The 21,036-nt window shown below is 42.2% G+C and overlaps 1 protein-coding gene and 1 long non-coding RNA gene across 2 annotated transcripts in view; one reads left to right on the top strand and one right to left on the bottom strand.

Annotated features, from left to right (window-relative positions):
• The first annotated feature begins 993 nt into the window (after window positions 1–993).
• Window positions 994–20,170, top strand: LOC126399113 (uncharacterized). Its single transcript, XR_007570855.1, has 3 exons — window positions 994–1,104; window positions 18,449–18,557; window positions 20,007–20,170. It is a non-coding gene; the product is annotated as an uncharacterized LOC126399113 (long non-coding RNA).
• The window catches only part of xkr6b (XK, Kell blood group complex subunit-related family, member 6b), an 87,124-nt gene continuing 68,487 nt past the window's right edge, over window positions 2,400–21,036 (bottom strand). Inside the window, exons 2-3 of the mRNA XM_050058912.1 lie at window positions 12,783–12,979; window positions 2,400–9,367 (exon numbers count right to left, since the gene is read on the bottom strand). Of these exons, the coding sequence (XP_049914869.1) occupies window positions 8,397–9,367; window positions 12,783–12,979 (1,168 nt within the window). The 3' untranslated portion in view covers window positions 2,400–8,396. The remainder of the gene's footprint in view (window positions 9,368–12,782; window positions 12,980–21,036) is intronic.

Below are 21,036 nucleotides of genomic sequence, written 5' to 3'. Positions count from 1 at the left end.
TGTTTATAGTTTATGCAAGTCCATACCATATAACCCCACCGCCACCATGGGGCACTCTGTACACAGCGTTGGCATTAGCAAACCACCCGCCTACACGACACCCTACACGCTGTCTGCCATCTGCCTGGTGCAGTGGAACATCTGTGAAAAGAACACTTCTTCAAAGTGCCAGACGCCATCAATGGTGAGCAGTTGCCCACTCACGTCGGTTAAGATGAGGAATTGCTGACAGGTCAAGCCCCTGGTGAGGATGACGAGCATGCAGATGAGCTTCTCTGAGACAGTGTCTGACAGATTGTGCAGACACTCTTTGGTTGTTCAAACCAACTGCAGCTGTTTGGGTGGCTGGTCTCAGATGATCTTGACTTGGGTCAGTTGGATGTACTGCCATATTCACGGAAACGACTTTGGAGCTTATGGTAGTGAGATGAACATTCAGTTCACGGGCAACAGCTCTGGTGGACATTCCTGCAGTCAGCATGCCAGTGGCACTCTCTCTTAAAACTGGGGACATCTGTGGCATTGTGTTGTGTTATCAAACTGCACATTTTAGAGTGGCCTTTTATTGTGACCATCCCAAGGCGCACTTGGGTAGTAATCATGCTGTGTAATCAGCATCTTGATCTGCCACACCTGTGAGGTGGATGGGTTATCTTGGAAAAGGAGATTCACTCACTATTGTACTTTAACGAATTTGCAACCACAATTTGGAAGAATTGTATCAATTGAGTGCAAAAAAAACTCTTAAACCTTTAATTTAAACCTGTGGAAAATAGAAGCAAGAACAAAAATCTCTGAAGTGTAAATATAATGCCTTCCCGCTAAGATAAGTCTGTCTTGCCCTGAGTTTAACTAGAAGTCTAAAAATACTACTGGCACATTGAGACTGTTAAACGCAGGTGTTTCACTTAGTGAGAGACAATTTTGAGTCCCCATCAAAACAATGTCTTAATACCCTGTTTACAGTTACCATTTACTTTCCTTGTTTTGCTAGAAAGGAGAACGACGGCAACAAAGAGAGGCAGATGGGAGAAAGAAAGAAAACATGCACAAATACAGCAAGAGGATACGAGAGCGATGAAGAGACCAGTCACAAAAAGACGGGTACGCTCTGTACACATACAGTAACTGTCAGTGGTATTTACATTTTAATCATATGTATCGGTCTCCATTTTCTAAACCTGTGTATAAAGCAGGTGAAGGGAGTTGTATCAGTTATTTGTGAAACGTCATTTTGATTGTTGATGCCCTCTTTATGTGAATTGTGATTTTTTTTTTTTAGGCAAATTGTAATTACTTAGTGCTAAACTACAGATATTGGGTCTGAATGTGTTACGTGTAACGGTAATTAACTCAGGTGCAAATAGCAATACATGTAGCATCAATGTAGGTAATGATAATATTTTATGTGCAGTATAGGAAAATAGAGTTACATTGTAGATTTTAAAATTTCACCCATCAAAGCATGACTCTAGACCAGCCCAGTCGCCAGAAGAAAATGTTGGCAGTGTACATTTCTAATGACTAAGGAAAAGTCTTGACCCTGTAGCCTGACCAGTTGGGAACCACTGACCTAAATGAGATGCCTGCAAAGCTGCTGTTAGAGACCAACAAACATGTAAACCTGTTTTGTAGCAACCAGTCGCTGTGTTTCCAGCAACTTTTTAGTTTTGTAGTGACCTGTCGCTATTTCTCCACTGGGAATAGTGGCATGAAAAGCTGTTGTTTTTTACCAAGACATCGCTGCTTTGCTATTTTAAACCAACCATGATCTTTTCCTATCCATAACCAAGTGGTTTTTGTGGCTAAACCTAACCTAACCTTGTTAAAACATAAAGTTTTAATGTAATCGCTACATAACAACGTACAAATGTACCTTATCTGTGGTTCGTAGAGACGTATAATGCCAACATTTGACCAGACTCATCCTCTGGTTAAGTCCACTGACCCGAGAACTGCTTTTGCAAGTAGAGAAAAAAGTATCTTAACATCTATATTTTACTTATTGTTCCACTGTGCAAAAGAAATTACTTAATAATCACTGATGTGCAAAATGATTTCATTTAGTGCACCCATGTTAAAAGCTGTTCCACAGGCGGTTAAACCACACAGGTGTTTTCACTTATCATGCCTGATTAGCCTTTTCTCAGCTTGACTGTCATCTCTCTCATTGTCTTCACTTTCCTTGATCATTTATATTCATGCATCACTTTGGTGTCACCACATACAGTAATCCCCAGCCACACAACTTCAACCTGTGACGGTCTAATCAAAGTAAATGAAAACACCTGTGTGAGTGTGCAGGCCTTTAATTAGCTAAATGAACCAATCACAAGCATTATGTAAGGACACATTCACTGTGTGTGGGCCACATGTTGCAGCTGCTTTCATCCGTTGAAATGTGAGACGTGCATGTGAATACAGTACCGATATATTGCACTTTCAAATACTATATTTATTTTTCTCTTCTGGGATGAACAGTCTGATATATGAATCTACAGTAAGGCTTAACATTACATTTTCAGCATAATATTTCTCTTTTCATCTAAAAACCAAAACATACAAAAAGAACTTTAGCACCATATGTTATTAATAATATTCATATTGTTCCCAAAAATAGGACATCAGTTTTGCTTTTTTAAAGAACGGGGATTCCATGAAACAATTTACTTACATTTTATATTTAACAACAACAAAGAAACCATTCCTTATATGTTCTCGATCACAACATGGGTTGTATGAGTACACGTTCGTAAAGATGCTACAGACTGTAGCGAATTTTGCTCACTGACATTGTGCCAACTCTTTGAATACCCCGCGTAAATCATATAGTCTAGGGAGTATCCTGATAGATTTGTGAAATACACCAACAAGCTAACACAATCTAGAAATTGATTGAATATAAACAAAGCAATATTTCCCAACACCTTTGATAACAATTTCAAAAATCAGCAGCAATTAATATGACAACCATAGTCGCTTCATTGGAATATCAAATCCATTTTTAAACAAAATATTACAGCCAATTCTACAATAACAACAAAAATAGATACACACAGATTAAGGACATATAGATGACAGGAATTTACAACACAGCAATCACGTTCTATATATTTTTTTAACCCAAATTCCAGTAGCAGAAGTACATTTGTGCTCCTGTGCGTTTGCCAAGAAGATGCATTTTATCATCTGCCAGTTTAATTCTCTCAGAGAAAAGAAAGAAAGAAAAGTCCTAGTGCAGATTGAATCATAGTAAAACAAAAAACATACTGTATGCTGAAACCAGTATATTAAACATTATATGAACAGAGGAACAGAGTTGTTTTTTGTGCAGGTTGGAAAATCAAAATGGCACCATTGAGAGTTGAGTTCTGCTGTAAACTGTGTGGATTTGAGGTGCGAGCTCTCGAGCATTTTTGAGACTGCGAGTTTGTCAGTCAACCGGAAGGCTATGCTATCAGAAAGCTAAAAAGGTGGACTGCAGTCCACAGTGGTAGCACCTTTTAAATGTATTTATTCAGCACCAGGTTATTAACAGAAATCAAAGAAGGTTTAAACGTTTAAAAAAAAGAAAATGCACCGTTTTATCTTCTGTACTGCTCCAATGGTCAAACAGATGGTCATGACACAAAGGTACAGACTGAAACCAAGTCAAACACTACAATGACCTGCTGCTACACATTAATGCAGAAATCAGAGGGTTTGTTGTGCAGTCGAGAGCACGTCCATGCTAAATGTCGAGGGTCACCTCACAATGACTTCTAAAGGCATGCTGGGAGGTGGTGGGAAAACCAGAAAATGAGGTTATTCAAAAGTGAATCAGTGATCGGGCCTGTTTCATCATTCCATTGTAAGAAAATGCAACGTAATCGTTTTTTTTTTTTCTTTTTTGCGCATGTTGTCATCATCGGCTTCTTCCGTGTTTTTATTCCAACTGCAGGCATTATTGTTTTGGCTAGAGGATGTTAATTTTTCACACGAGACAAACGACACAGAAAGTTTACGTCTTGGCACTACAAATCATTCATCATTGCAAGACAGAAGAAGATGTAAAGGCATAGACAAAAGTACAAAACAATCGTTGACCAAAATCGCTCGGTATTGTGGCTGGCATCTGTTAAGACTATCCATCAAACAGTCCAAATCTAATGCTTTTGAGCTCAGTCCAAACTGCTAATTGTACGTCGCCGAATCAACCCGGGGCTGTCGTAGATTCAGCTCGCTAATAAAGATGAGGAAACCCTATGTTCAAGTACAGAAGATGTTCAGTATTGCCTTACTTTTTCTCCGATGTCTTTGACAGAAGCAATAAGTGGGTTTCACACTGCGCCCACTGCTTGATTCTGTCGCACTGTGAAGTTTAGTTGGAGCACTGTAACTAGGAAACAGTGCAGTTCTGTGGATGACAACTGGGATGAAAGACTTAAATGGCGTCGTCGACTGAGGTGTGAGCTGACAGAATTGAGAACTTGGCTTGATCAGGTTTCGGGGAGACAGACAGGGAGAATATTGTTTGGTGTTTGTCGTCGTCTTGAGTGAGCGTGCTGGCACATGAAACGAGTAAAGAAAGACATTGGCATTGTTGTTTGCGGACCTGGCTGCCATGGCTGGATTGAAGCACCCAAAGTAACAAGGCACAACAAGGACTGAGAAGAACAAGCTTGCTGTTCAAACGCTCTTGCTGTGTGTTGCGGCTGTCGAGGGATGTGGAGTCTGGCGGGTAACCTGACAGAAACAATTCTCTGTAGGGGATTTCTTTGTGACCTTGTTTATGCTATAGTGTGGCAGCCTGAATACTACACTGTATAGCTTCCACTTGCACTCCTGTGTAGCTTAGCTCTTGAAACCCGTGTGTAACTTTAAAAAAAACAAGAAAAACACTAAACTAAAACCCACTCGTTAACCAGCTCCTAGCTAACCCTTTTAACTAGATAGAGAATGTGGCAAAATCTATGATTGTTCTGTAGAAATACGTAAAATATACGGCATGTTTCATAAAAATCCAGACTTGTACATATAGACTCTTTGTAGACTTAATTAAAATTAATTAACCGTCATTACCACTATTCTAATGACACAGTTAAGCAAGCATAAATACTCTGCGTTTTACGACATTAAGCACCACTAGATGAAATGCAGCCCAGTTATACATAATCGTGTTTATGATGCTATATAATACAGTCGTCCCACACACACACACACACACACACACACACACACACACACACACACACACACACACTCACACACACTCACACGCACACGCTCAAATGAATGAATCACAGTGTATTTGCACCTGATTTGGACATGTGTCCACGTCTGGAAAAAGGTCAGCAGTGTTTAGAAAGGATGCACCATACGCCAGGCAGCCAACTACCACAAAAAACGGCCCCAACCCCCCCCCCCCCAACCCCAATAATAAGAATGAGCATTCCCAAGAAAACAAAAAAAATGTGCAAACCATAATTTAGTGGTACAATCCCAGCCGAGGAGTGGTCCAGGATGCATTATGTTAAGGAAAAAATGGAGACCCTTGAGGACATGCCTGGGGATGAGAACTGCATTGAGACACCCCTGAGTCAGCTGGTTCAGTGGTCTTGGTTGTTGGTCCTGAGGAACCCCTGTATTGGCTGTTTTGCTTAGTTTTTTTTTTCCAAAGTTTACAATACTTATTCATTATTTATTAATCGACTAACTATTAACATGGCTGTTCATTCACTACAACAGAGAGGAACTACTCTGGCTACTATGGTAAACAATGAACAAGTTGGTTGTTTGCATACTCATGTATATCTATACATATGGTGTGTCGGATGTTTGCTCCACCTTAGCTGACCCAACAGTTCTCAATTACTTAGGGCTGAACATCGCTTTTGTAAGCCGAAGGGTGGCAGACCCCGGATGTTGAAGCTCTTGGTCATGGCAGTGTACCTCATTGCATGTTCTCATGTCAGGATCTCCAGTTGTTCAGCCTCAACCCCGTTGTTCAGTTACCAGAGAGTGTGAGAGTGTTTCCACGGGGAGTGCGCCAAGGCCCAGCACCAAAGAGACGGGGAAGAGGGCGGAGCAGCAACCGAGGATGGAGCCGAACAATCGGCAAGAGGACAGAGCTGTGGGAAAGGGGCTGAGGGGACACGCAGGACGAGCATGCGCACACGCCACCATGCAAGCACACTCAGATCCCCTAATACATACTGCAGGTTGCACAGTATGTGCTGAGAGGTACACACTCATCTTTCTCACTCAAGCACACAAGGAATTACACACGGTACTCCGGTCAGGCCCTTTGTCACAATCTGTCCTCGTGTTCTTTTCCAACCCTGGCAAAACCCCCCTCTCACCTTTGGCCTGGACTTACTTGGCATCCGCTTTTTACAGTACGGTGTTAGCAGGCACACGTGGCCACAGCTAAGCAGGACGCCAGTGAGCCAGGAGAAAGGAATCTCTGTTTTGTGAGGGCTCTTGGGCATCCCTTGCTGGGTGCATTTGTACTAATGCCTCATACTAAAGTCATGCCAAACACTGCAATGTAAAAAACACACATTATATATTCGGATGAATCATTGAGTAAATAGATAAAGTTGGAGTATGAAATGCATTCAGTTTTCTCATGAATTGTTCAGTAGCCCTCTCTGGAAATTTAAGTCAAACTCCTTTGACTTAGAAGGCATATTTTTTTCTCTTCTTTTTCTTTTTCATTAATCACTATTATTTTTATCATGAGTGAATACAGTGGTCGTCCCGTGGGTATCCGTAGCGGAGAGCTCCCGCAGGTTCAGCTGGGAAGTGTACATTAGTGTGTAACTGCTGCTCAGCAGGCCTAGAGATGGCACACGTTTTGCAACGACTCATTCTACTGGTTCAAGGGGGGCAGATAAATTGTACAGACAGTACTTAAAGATGCGATTTGGCTTTGTTTCAACTGCGCTAGCGGGTGCCAGAACAGTTGCCCCGTGCACCCGTATAAGAGTATAACCTCTTTGAGGGCACACTGATGTTGAGGAGTATACCTTTTTCACACTGCACCGCACAACATTTTGTCGTCATGTAAAAAACTGTGTGTTCTGGCAAAATATAGTTATGTCAATGACTATAAATGTGGACACAAATACGCACTGAAGTATAATAGCATAGAAATATCTTCTCAGATTTGACTTTTTTTTTCAAGAACTTATTACAAGTCTTTGCACCCGATAAGCATATATTAATCAACCTAAAATATTTGTCGATAAGAAAACAAAAAAGGGAGGTTGTATAAGTACTTTCTAGGATTCAGAAGGGAATGGTGGAGGATTCTTTGAAGGCTGTCTTTGCACTTCAAACAAGAATGTGCGTTAACACACATTTGTACCCTTCTACCCTTAGACACTTACAATCTTTAAAAAAAGTCTTTGGAATGTTTTTTATTATGATTTTCAACCCACCAATTTAGAAAACATTGTGCTCATTTCTACTACATTCTACATTCCTTTCATTGTGTTTGGTGGTTGTCTCAATATAGTGTGCTGTCTCAACTGTGGGCAAGAGCGACCAAGTAAGGCATGCTGTTACAGCTTGCCTCCATCGGAGGGCAGTCTGCACTGTAAAAACTGAATATGTGGGTGGAACTGATTGAAGGTCAGTGTGCTTCTTTTTTTCTTCCATACATGATGCGATTACGATTTAGGATTTTGAACAAAAATAGTACAGCCAGGATACACTTGAGCCACATACGCTCACAGAGGGAAAATCCATTTTGAAGTGCTTCTGTTCGACACGTCTGTGATTGTGCCCTTTCTGTAATTTACAGTATCATGATAAAGATTTCAGTGCTTTTTTAATCTAACGACTCGGTAAACATCATCATACATTTCAATAATTTACATAAAGAATGGCAGTAAATGTTGGGATGTGCAAAGACCTGCCCCCTCTGAGACTCTCCTCCATCATTCCCATCAGGCTTTGCGCCAGTCCCATGTCACAGGGACATACAATATGCCCTTCACAAGTATTCACAGGTTGAATCACCAATACAGTATAATGCATTAAACACATTTCATAATGAAACATTCATATGTTATCTACACACTCATACAGAACCCTCCTCCATCAACGTAGAGGGATTTATATGAGATTTATGTATATATCACATCAGATACTGTAGGTTCATAATTTTTCTCTCTTTTTCCAAAAATAAATCATGACTGTGTGTTTAGACTGTCTTGACAGATTTTCGGTTGGCTAACACACATCTCCTGCAGGAAAGTTGAATGATCGGAGTGGAGAGAGGGAGAGAGTCGAGTGTCACATGGAAAGAGATAATATCTGGAGAGGAGGAAGAGCAGGGTGAGAGAAAGGAAACGCATGTGCATCGTGGTGTGTAAGAGGAGGTGACAGAGCTGAGGGAGAAGATGCCTTCAGAGGGAGGATTCGTACTGCAGGAGTTCATAAAGAAGCGGACCGTCCCTATACCTGATGCCCACCGCATTAGGGCTAATGTACTGCAGCACATTTATGGTCCTGCGCAGGCGCCGATCCACAAAGTGTGCATCCCAGGCTGGGTAGCGTTTTCTGGGCATGTCTATCTTGATGAGAGGACCCTCTGGTTGGATGGGCCTGCCAGCTGCATCCACAGGTTCTGTGGACCTCACCTGGAAAACCGGAAGGCAGGTGTCCGTGGCTGTTTCATCTGACTCCATGTGCTCCCCTGCCAGACCCCGTGTGGGGGTGGCCTGAGAGCCACGGGGGCCTGGTGTGGGAGCCATGGGCTCGGCCTCAGGGGGTAATGGAAGGCCCCACAGCAGCTCAGCACAGCAAGAGCTGGCCAGCACCCTCAGCCGGGGGCCCATGGGGTGTAGAACCCCGTAATAGAGAACCATACAGGCCACACCTGAGGCAAAGCACAGGAAGACGCCACAGAGGGCAAAAGAGGCATAGGCGTCAGTGGTGGCTGGGTCACGATACGCATACCAAAGGAGGCTGAGGATGGCGTTCTCGAACAGTACTAGTGTGTAATAGGCCACCATTCTGTACCGCGTCCGGCCCTCACGCACATTGAACCAACAGAAGACATAGACCACGCCCACCACCATGTTGAACAGTACCTCCTCCCACTTGGACATGCAGAAGTCGGTGCCGCCATGGATGACCCAGAAAGCCATGGCGCACCAATGGAGCACCACAAAAATGCCAAAGTAGATGTGGAAAACAGAGGCAAATAGAGCGAGGGAGAGCACCCGTGAGGAGATGGTAAAAAGGCGCCAGAACAGGTGCACCAGGGCACCTCGGTAACTCATGCTCTTCTTGTCGTCACGCGAGTCACGCAGGAGTTTGTGGTAAGAGGCTAGCACCCAGGCCAGGGACAGGAGGGAGGACATGGCAGAAACACCTGGGAATAAAGACATAGAGAGAGAAAAGTAAAAGAAGAGAACAACTAAGAATGGCAAGAAAAAGTGTGTTTACATGGACATTAATAACCCATTCATAAAGCTTATCCCAGTTATGATTATATTCAGGATATGGTGTTTACATCAACAGAGAAATCTGGTCATTCATATTCCCCGTATACATGAAAAACACTAGTAACCCAGTTACTCATTACTGCAGTCAATTTGCACAGGCGCCTGTGATGAGAGCGACAGGAAATATTGAACACTACACTTCCACCACTTGACAACTTAACTGCTAATTTCTTGGCCACGTCTGCTCTGAGAGCCAACCATCATTTCTCTCTCACTATCAACCACACACACACTTCTTACTGAGCGTCATTTCTGAAAGCAGCTTCACTACTCTTGTAACACCGTCTTTTATACTAGTGTCAGTCTGTCACTGTCACTGCCACTGTGTAGGACAGGCAGTGGGCAGTTATGGGGGATAAGGGGGATGCCATCCCCCATGCAACCTGCCATCCCTCTCCACCCATCAGAGGTCACTAATAGGACTGTGGACCATGGTCAGGTTCCAATCACTGGACCCCAATTTATAGCTGATAAATTACTGAGAATTATCAAAGTTTGATGCACAGTTTCAGTTTTAACCTTCGCAGCATCTCCAGACTATACGGCACTGGTTTAGCGACCCAGGAAACTCACAGACCAATTGCATGTGTTGTAAATAATCTCGCATGATGCTCCTCAGACAATTAAATCTGCGCAATCCCATAAGCATTGCGACTTGAGATAGTTAGATGCTCAAACACGTAAATGTTATAATCCAAAAACCTGATCATAAAGTGGTTATTCATGTCCATGTAAACACATTCATTGAGAGATACTGACAGATGTTGTGAGATGGTTCTAAAAACATTTGGGGTCAGACGCATGAAACTCTGTGTAGAAGCATGACTCAAACTGTGTGTACGCAAAAAAGGCAGAAATACGCATATCCATTTTTTTTGTCAGATTTCTAAAGCCGTGCGTACACCTGATTCTGTTTTATATATTTTGAACATTGTGGCGCTGGTCGCACACAAGCCTCCTGGATGTAGAAGTGAATGTAGAAATGCCCCTAAACACTCGTTTGTGTATTGATAGAAAGTGCAATTTCACCAACTGCGTCACATGTATTCTCATCCCAGCTCATCACTAATGGCCACTTTGTCAGTGCTGCATCATGTGCTAGGTATCCTCCTGCGTTTGTTGCTGACGTGCTGGGACAGAAGAATCCGAAGCCGCTTGTTACGTCTGGAATCTTCTGTCCACGGAGTTAGTCTTATCTGATCCCGTTTGATTCGGCGGTGAGAACCTCTTGCGATCGCATGCCTTTGCTGACATCAACCCCAGCAGGATTCGAACCCTGGACCTGGATTAGATTAGATCGCCGTTGGATGGATCCCCGCTAGATTAGCATTCGAAACCTGGACCTTCCGCATGGAAGCGAGGGCTTTAGCCATTACACTAGGGAGGCCCTTCTAATTGATGTTGTGGGACACTGTGTCAATTAATGCCTGTTAAATGCATTGTGTCTTTTCTAAATACACTTCCGTTGTAACAGGAAATGTACAGTGTCTGCAGTCTTTTTCAAAATAAATGTATAACGTCGGTAATGCCACGTATTTACGTTTATGTCCTTGTGCAACACAAGCACGTAGTTAGTTTTAGAAAAACAACATCATGGTTTGGATTAAAATTCATACGGGAAGTGGGAAGCAAACGCTGGCCTCCCTAGTGAAAGTCTGGGGTGTGTTGGACCCATCCACCTCTGCCCACACCCACCCTATAGGGACTTTTGAGCTCCTTATATTACGTCATAATTGGCAGTTTTAAACTGACGGTGTAACATACCACTGCAGCAGGTTCTGTCTGTGCGCATTGTTAACTGACGCTATGTCATACTACCATGAAAGGTTCTGCCCAGCTACATTACAAACTGACGCCACTCAGCAACGTATGATGCCGTCACGAAAGGTGGCTTTAGGCATCGGTGTCTAACGCCAAAATCACTGACCAAGCAGCAGTATTTGAGGAGTTTGGAATGAGAATGGGCTGCTGTGTCCAATCTACAACAGTGCCAGAGCAGCTGTCAGTATGCACGGCTATTGCGATTTGTAGCGTCCGTAACACTTATTCATTAATTCAACATTTTTGCAAACCATCATCATCACCACCACCAATCATGGTAAAATCTCAATCATCATTATTATTAAATGTAAGAAGAATAATTAATGATTCACTCACAGGGTTCATATTGAAAATGACTTTATAAAGTACTTCACAGTACTTTAATGTCAATTAAAATAATGATGAAATTCATCACTCATAAATAATTTAAAATGAACTTTATACACATTTTACAGAGCGCCAGTTAAGCTGCAAAATAATAACACAATCAATGAAATTAGCAAACAACCTAAAACAATGTTATCTGCCTCTGAACTTGTATTCAATCTCCGTCTTATCATATCACCCACAGCTATGTCAGCTAATGTGTAGGCCTGGTCTGAAGAGTATGTGAGCAGCACACATTCTCACTGCACATATTTCCTTTAGAAATACCAGCTTATGTGTGGGAGTGGGCATACGCATGGTTTCTGTGTGTACGCATCGTTCATACATCCGGCCCCAGAAGTTGAAAGAAAAATCCAGTTTCATTTTAAGCACAAAAGGCTAACCCAAAGAATTACAGGTCTATCTTGACTTGGCTGCCACTCCACTCACTGTATACAGTACACTTTATTTCAGCCAGAGCAATCCATCACATTTTTAGAAAGCCATATTATTACCAAGATCATAATAGGTCATTCAGTCAACACGGTCTCCATTTAGAGCACCAATTCAGTTTCCTTAAGACTTGTATAATAGTAGAGACAGCAGATATGTCAGAGCTGTAACCTGCTGCATGAAAAATGATAGAGGGTTATCTGCAGAGCAGCAGCATGGTGCCTCTCAGCAAATGTATTGATGGCATTTCTATAGACACCCAGACAGGGGAAGGGGTATCACTTGTTATGATTGAATTGCCATCCTTGGGGAGCGGTATTGCACGAGGAAACTGGAATTGTAAAAGAGGTTTCAATAACAAGAGTGATGAATGTTGGAAATTGGATACAACGGTGGAGAATATTGCACGCTGTAAATAACGCGATACGTGAACTTCACAGAAAAATGGATTGTCAGGTGGAAAATGTGGAGGCATCTCGGCGTCATGCAACAGGAAGACACAATGCAAAAAAAAAAAGAAGGATATGAGAGATGTCTTGAACTACACACACACACACACACACACACACACACACACACACACACACACACACAAAATTAGACACCAGTGCTGCTCGTATGGAGCCGTAGGGAAGCCCTTACACTGCAACCACTCAGCCTTGTTGCTCTGGATCATGATGCAGAGCTGCAGCACCAGCTGAGGGGCGCTTTCTAAGAAGGTCTCTAGCAGTCGCAGCATGTTGACATCGGCATACTCGTACATCATAGCCCAGTAAAAGCGCCGCTGGTTCTCCTTCTGCCGGTGGCTTTGTATACCAAGGTACATGGTACGGATGTACCTGCAGAGAGAGAAAGGACACACACTTAGGCACTCCAATAATAAATATGTCACCATGTTGATACAAAACACAAGGACACCTGTTGACATCGATATTACATCTTTACGAAGCAAAGAAAAGCATAAATTAACAGTTCAGCACACCTGCACATGGCTGAGTTTTGACAACACTAGAGGGCATACTTAGCTAAACCTTTTAATACACAGTAAAATATAGCAATCTGTATTTATGAGGCATTTAAATGTTCAGATGTTTACAAATGAATAAACTTTAATGGAGTAAACACTTCAAGGATTTGACAGAAATGTGCGGATTTTGATTGCCACATAAACCTTTGTGAACACATTGCAAGAAGATGGAGTGATTAGACAGAAATAAATAAGAAAAGAGTACAAATGTTAGTGTGGCTGAAAAGAAAGTTTGTCCTAAACTTAAAGAAAACAACTTAAACTCCACCTCTTCTCTTCTCAGCCCATAATCCTACATCCAAGTATAGGACACTCAAAAAGTCTCTCATAATCAAAACTTGCATATCTTAGCAGCTACTCCACAGTATAACTGCCTTGTGCATGGGCGGATTATGAGACATCGGGCCCCTGGGTACAGATATGCAAAGAGCCCCATCACCTCTCCTACACAGGAGGAAGACACGCAGACTTTGTGGTGGTTATTCATCTCTTAATAGTCATGATGCATCTTTTTGTGTCTTCTTTTTGTCTTTTTGTAGTTATTTGGGTCTCTGACGTCATTTTGTGTCTCTTTTAACTAATTTTGTGTCTTTTTTGGTCATTTTGTGTCACTTGGTGTCTCCTTGTGGCTGTTTTTCCTGTTTTTGTTGTTATTTTGTGTCTTCATTTGCAGTTCCTTTGCATCTCTTTGTGGTCTTTTTGTGTCTCTTTGAGGTAATTTTGTGTCTTTTTAGTTGTTTTGTTTTGCTTTGTAGACACTTCTTGTCTCCTTGTGGCTGTTTTGCATGTTTTTTGTTGTTATTTTGTGTCTCTTTTCAGTTCCTTTCATCTCTTTGTGGTCATTTTGTGTCTCTTTGAGGTAATTTTTCGTTGGGTTTTTTTTGGTTGTTTTGTGTCGCTTTGAAGTCACTTGGTGTCTCCTTGTGGTTGTTTTGCCAAATGTTGTTATTTTTAGTCTCTTTGCAGTTTCTTTGCATCTCTATGTGGTTATTCTGTGTCTCTAAGCAAATTTTGTGTCTTTTTTGGTTGTTTTGTGTCGCTTTGTAGTCACTTGGTGTCTCCTTGTGGCTGTTTTGTTCATTTTTGTTGTTAATTTGTGTCTCTTTGCAGTTCCTTTGCATTTTTTGTGGTCTTTGAGGTAATTGTGTGTCTTTTTTGGTGTCTTTTTTGGTTGTTTTGTGTTTCTTTGTAGTCACTTCTTGTCTCCTAGTGACTGTTTTGCCCATTTTTGTTGTTATTTTGTGTCTCTTTGCAGTTCCTTTGCATTTTTTGTGGTCATTTTGTGTCTCTTTCAGTTAATTTTGTCTTTTTTGGTCGTTTTGTGTTGCTCTGTAGTGACTTGTTGTCTTGTTGTGGCTGATTTGCCTGTTTTTGTTGTAATTTTGTGTCTCTTTGAACTAATTTTGTGTCTTTGTTGGTGGTTTTGTGTCACTTAGTGTCCCTTTTTGGCTATTTTGCCTGTTTTTGTTGTTTTGTGTCTTTGCAGTCGCTTTGCATCTTTTTGTGGTCATTTTATGTCTCTTTGAGCTCATTTTGTGTCTTTTTTGGTCATTTTGTGTCACTTGGTGTCTCCTTGTGGCTGTTTTTCCCATTTTTGTTGTTAATTTGTGTCTCTTTGCAGTTCCTTTGCATCTTTTTGTGGTCATTTTGTATCTCTTTGAGTTAATTTTGTGTCTTTTTTGGTCGTTTTGTGTCACTTGGTGTCTCCTTGTGGCTGTTTTGCCCATTTTTGTTGTTATTTTGTGTCTTCGTTTGCATCTCTTTGTGGTCTTTTTGTGTTTCTTTGAGCTTATTGTGTGTCTTTTTTGGTTGTTTTGTTCTGCTTTGTAGTCACTTGGTGTCTACTTGTGACTATTTTGCCCGTTTTCGTTGTTAATTTGTGTCTCTTCATAGTTCCCTTGCATTTTTTGTGGTCATTTTGTGTGTCTTTGAGCTAATTTTGTGTCTTTTTTGGTCATTTTGTGCCGCTTTATAGTGACTTGGTGTCTCCTTGTGGCCGTTTTGTCCATTTTTGTTGTTAATTTGTGTCTCTTCACAGTTCCTCTGCATCTCTTTGTGGTCTTTTTGTGTGTCTTTATGGTAATTTAAGTCTCTTCCTGGTCGGTATGTGTTAATTTGGGTGACATTTCAAACACTTTGGGCCTCTGGGCCTGTGCCTGATAGGCCCATTCAGTAATTCATCCATGGCCTTTTGTAAAGCTGTGTTGACAAAAGCGTCACTGGTGCGACCTGATTAATAACATTTTACAATCGTCTCTTTGGCTTCTGAAGGTGGCTATTGAACTTATTATAGTACATATATTAAGCATGGCACCACATGACCCATGTTGTCAAATGGACTGGCTATTTTCTCGACTTATGGAGTTTCATAACAGTGACTGGTGAAGCCAGGGAGACGGTAGGTAATGCAGCTGAGAAGTGGCAGCTAATTGAATCAAGCTCCTGTTGCCATCAAAGCTGTACCATCGCTTTGATGGCATTGTGTACTGCTGGGCAAAAAAACTTGTAATACGCTCAGGGCTGTGATATAGCTAATTAAGATCATAATCTTCTTTGGGTATGGATTTTGAAATGTAAGGCTGCAGTCAGAGCCACCAATTAACGTGTGAGAAGAAGACGAGTAAACAATGATGAAGAAGGATCGAAGGATTGTTGGATCGAAGCGTTGGACAGGAACATCACACCGCAAACTTGCAAAAACGGCAAAAACAAACCAATCCATCCAACAAAAGAAAATCAAGGGAACAAAAAGAAGTGAAACTGCAGTCTGGCGGGCTTTTATCCCCTCCAATCTGTAAACAACTTCAGCTCTTCAAACATGTTAACCCAGAGAGAAAACAATCACTGAAACCAGTATGACAGTTATAGTGGTTTATAGTTATCTTAACAGTGGATTCAGCCATTGCATATTGGGTGGTAGCTGCAGGGCCTATCTGCCTGAGCTGGCAGAGTGGCCAAATAAATCCAGCACTTGATGTGAAGGCAGTCAACCGAGGACAATAGTGTAGCAAGGACAGAAATAGACTAGACAGTAGCACTCCCCTAAACAAATTGAGAGGCCATGGATCTAAATTCAGTTCCTAAAAGTGAGACAAGAATTCACTGCAGCAAAGCAGAAAAGGATAAAAAATGCTTATGAGTGGTTTTCAACATAATTAGCTTCTGCATTAGCTACTGGGAAGGAGATTACTGCTCAATTTGAAATGAGGTTGAGAGCAGTGCACTGTAAAGAATGCGTCGTCTAGTAGGGTCTGATTGCTTTCGGTTATTGTTTTGGCTAAGATTTAAGTATGAACCACTTCCCTGTCCTCTCTAGACCTCCAGTTAAAGGGGTAACTTTAACTATTTTTTAACCTTGACCCTGTTTTACCATCTTTTGTGCCTAATTAATGGAGACAACGATTTTTGAAATTGGTCCAGTGGTGAGAGAGACCGGGGCGGCCACAGCAGCAAAACAGGCTGCAATGTAATCCCTAAGGGCAATTGTGCCATGTTAATTTACGTCGTCGTTTTTGGCACTGACAGGCTCAGATTGTTATTAGAGGAGTCTGATAACATTACCGGAAGGACTCCTAAAGAAATGAAACCTTTTTCTTTACCCTTTCCTGACTGTTTGTTTTGTGTGTTACAAAGTCTTGCTCAAGGAGAAGTTTCGTTTTGAAATCTTGCGAGAGGTGACTTGTCGCAGGAAAACAACGATGGGAACATTAGTGAGAGTTGAAGAGAGGAGTGCCAGGAAGAGTTTGTTGTATTGGAGTACAGAAAACGTAGCTTAGTGTTATCTAAAAGATTTTCAATGTCATGGCTGAATCAGTGGCGTAAGGTTGTGACGGGCCCTAGTATATGCCGTTGTGCACATGTCGTCTTATCGCATGATTTGAGACTTGACACTGGATGACATCAACATACACATTACCCAATGATCATCATTGCATATCTGTGTATGACAAAAACACCAAAGAAAATAAGAAATTATTAATTAAATTTAACGATTTTAGTAGTGTCTTATAGTTTATTTTTTAATGAGCAAATAATTTTGTTAAAGATGCTACTGACTGTTTAACAACAAAAAAAAGGGAAAAAAAGCATTTTTCAAGGGCATAGCCAATAGCACTGTTTTTAATTTAATGAGAGTTCTTTGAACGCAGGCATATTTCCAATTTGGCAGTCACTCATGAGAGCCCATTCTCCACCCAACACATTGTTGGAGGGCCCAGTCTTTCTACGGGCCCCCCATCTAACGGGCCCCAGTTCAACTGCACTATCGGCACTGTCTCTGGTCCTGTTTATACGACAACGATTTCAACCGAAAAAGGTAAACTTAAGTTGCGTTTTGGCTGATAGTTTACACGACAGCGGCGTTTTGGGAGCCTGAAAACACAGCTTTTTGAAAACAGGTTCCACAATGCAATTTCCACTAGGCATGCGTGAGAAAGTCGACCATCACAACAACCATGGTGGACTCCCGGGCTCTGTTTGTGCTGCTCACCCCATTGAATTTATCAACGCTTCTCCAGCAAAGTGTAGATTTACTTTAGCAACGCCACCTCATCGTCCGTCCAGACAAATGTTTGTGTGGTTGCCATTTTGTTTGTTTATACATCACCGCTCTGTAGAAGGAAGCGCATGTGCGCAGGTGCGTGTTCCATTTCAAAGTCACACTGCCAACTACTGGCCTGGCATGTATACTGCAGCGTTTTTTGGTCAAATGTTGTTGTCTGAACGTGGAACTTTTTCAAAACGAAAATTAGAAACAATTCCGTTTTCAGCGGATCATTTTCGTGTAAACATGGTCTCTATTTTCGCCCCTGGGCTGAATACTTAGCTGATTTTGACAATATGGAAAAGTCCATGAGATTTGAGAACCAGATTTCTCCTTGAGCGAGACTTGATTACGAATACTATCAAACAAACCAGTGAAAGGTACAGAAAACATTAAATTTCTCAGTAGGGTCCTCTCTGTAATCCTGTCAGACATGTCAAATAACAATTTGAGTTTGTCAGTGGCACATACAAGCACTTTCAATGGACGTAAATAGACGGTGCACAATTGCCCATAGTGCTGCTGGCTGCAGCAGTCTCTCTCAATACTTGACTAATATCAGAAATAGTTGTCTCAATTACTCACTTAGACATAAAAAACATGAGAAAAAAGGGTCCAGGTTAAAAAAAGAACAACAATGTTTCCCTTTTAAATGTGATAATAGGAATATGAAATACATCTGGTACACACGTGGAAGGCCTGAGAGGTAATTGCTTCTCATTTTTTGTTTTACGGCAGCTGTGTCTCAGGAAGCAGAGCAGTGGTTTCATCCCTGGCGCCTCCAGTCTGCACGTCGAAGCATCCATGGGCAAGACATTGAACCCAAAATTGCTCCCAACGGCTGTGTGTAAGTACGTATGATTGTTTAATGACTGAGTACCAGGTGGCACCTTGTATGGTAGCCTTGGCCGCCAGTGTGTGAATGTTACATGAAGTGTAAAAGCGATTTGAGTGGTTGGAAGACTAGAAAGGCGCTATGCAAGAGCAAGTCCATTTACCATTTGTTTACTTGTGCTCACCAAATAATTAATGATCTCGACATTTGCTTTGTTTTCCTGGGATCGCAAAATAATTATCTTACAACCACAAAAAAATGTTAAGACATTATTTGTATTTGACACACTTGCTCTGATCTCAAGAAAATAGATTTTGGTTGTTATTTTTGCCGGGCGCTTTATTTCTAATCACTAAATAATTATATCACGGCCAAGATAACCAGCACGCTGTGGTGAGAGATCACTAAACAAGATCTATAAATGTGACATTTATAGAAGTGGGACACATCGGAGCACGGACTAGGAAACTAAATTGGATTGGTCTTTTTTTTCCGGCTCACAACAAAGCTCCCTCTGCTTCCCTTTTCATTTTCCGACAAAGTTGGCAAACCTCTACATGGTCCACTCTGTGCGTCAGTCAGTCAATTAGCTAACCTGAAAAGACAGCCAGAGTTTCCCCGAAGGTGGGAAAGAAACGGAAGAAATGAAAGAGTGGAACAAAAACTTCCGCACGCACCAACTGTAGCCACATCAGTGTGGAGACTTGATGACTCATATAAAGATGTGGCGGGCAAACATGCAGAGAATCGTTTTAACCAGCATTCAGGCATTTTGTCATGCCATGTACATATTGTATGCAGCTATTATCCATGCGTTACTGTAACAAAACATCCACAAAATATCCCCCAAGGAGGATCTGCTCAGTCCTCAGCACTGCTCTGGCATCCTCCACCCGCTGAGCTGAGGCTGCTAATGCACGGAGTAATCAAACACAGAGAAAGGTCTGGCTGGGCGAGGGAATTTAGGAGCACTGGGATGGCGGTCTTCCTTAGGACAGTGGACAGCAACAACAAGAGAGGGGGGCAAAATGGACAAAAGTTTTTTGGGATCAATAGCTGTGGGCTGTAAGAGGCACCATTATATCCAGAGGTAAAGGCTGGCATTCCGTGACATTTTCAGTTGGACTGGTAAATGTCAGATGGAGCAAGTCAACCCCTCTCCCTCACTAATGACATGCCACAGAGACCTACACAGGCCCTTTGTCTCCATCCCCCCAATTTCCATTAGTCTGTGTGTTCCACTGATGCATCTCGCTGGTCTGTGGTGCCTTCGTCAGAAACAGTAATCTTCATGGTCGCCATAGCTGTCCAGCTTTGAGAAAACAAGACTCTACAGACATGTTAGCGGCTCTGTGAGACTGTGCTGGGGCACAGCGGCACTTTTTTTGTTCACTGAGAGTTAAATTATACTCAGCTTTGGGTAAAATGCTGCAGCCGCTCATCACTGTCACTTTTACGCAGGCGTCCAATCACAGTGGAGGAGGGTCTGGACAAATGGCCTACCACAAAGACCAACCATCACATCGTTGAACACCAACTACAGTGGAGGGGAAAATAATACTGAGCCCACACAGACTGGCGGGTCTGTCCTCTTGCCCTACATGCTTCAACCTTCCCTTCATCAAGAGCAGGTACTTTACCTTCTGCCGACATTTTTAGTTGTGTCATTATTATATGGGTTATTTACAAAGCACTAAAATTAGGAACAATGAAGTCATTTGAGAAACAACAAATAATGGCTTCAATACTGCACATCGCGCTGCCGAGGCACCCTTAATCATTCCTTTACTGCCATTGTCCTAATGATGCAATATTTGCTGATGTCACAAAGTCTGCCACGATACGATTCGTTCAATTCATGGGCCTGTGATTGTTATAAGATATCAGTAAACTTACTGTCTTTTTTTTTGGCTGCTTAGCATTGTCTACCTGGCACTGGGTTGCTAGTGCTGTTTGAATGTTCAGGAAGTAGATGTGCTTGGACGGAAATGTTGACACAAAATGTGGCATGGGAATTTCACAATAATTATCTTCTTAATGTATGGATGTTTTCACATTGCATCAGTGACATTGTATCATTGATAACTGAATCGATATATGATCCGGATTGATGTATTGCCCCCCTCCCTTATGTGTAGCAGGTGTAAAGTACACCTGCAGCTGATGTAGCCGTGTAGTTTTCATACTTGTCAACCTTGAGGCCCCTACTTTTGAGATGCCCCTGGTACTCCAGCAGCAGAGTACCAGGAGGAGGGAGGCAGACGGTAGGCTTGTCCCATGCCAGGGACTATCCTCCCTGGCCCACACAGCCCTGGGTCCTGGATGCCTAACAGAGGCAGAACGGGAGGTTCAGAGTCTCTGGAAGACAGCTGGGTACCCTTGCCCCCTCCCCCCCACTGAGTAGTAGGGCAAGCTCGGTTGCCCCTAACCCCTGAGGCACCACTCAAACCCCTCTAGAGCGTCCTGTCGGACTTAAGCACGTGTAGCACGG

The sequence above is a fragment of the Epinephelus moara genome, chromosome 12 (assembly GCF_006386435.1).
Source record: "Epinephelus moara isolate mb chromosome 12, YSFRI_EMoa_1.0, whole genome shotgun sequence".
Classification (NCBI taxonomy): Eukaryota; Metazoa; Chordata; class Actinopteri; order Perciformes; family Serranidae; genus Epinephelus; species Epinephelus moara.
This window is presented reverse-complemented; position numbering and strand designations above follow the sequence as displayed.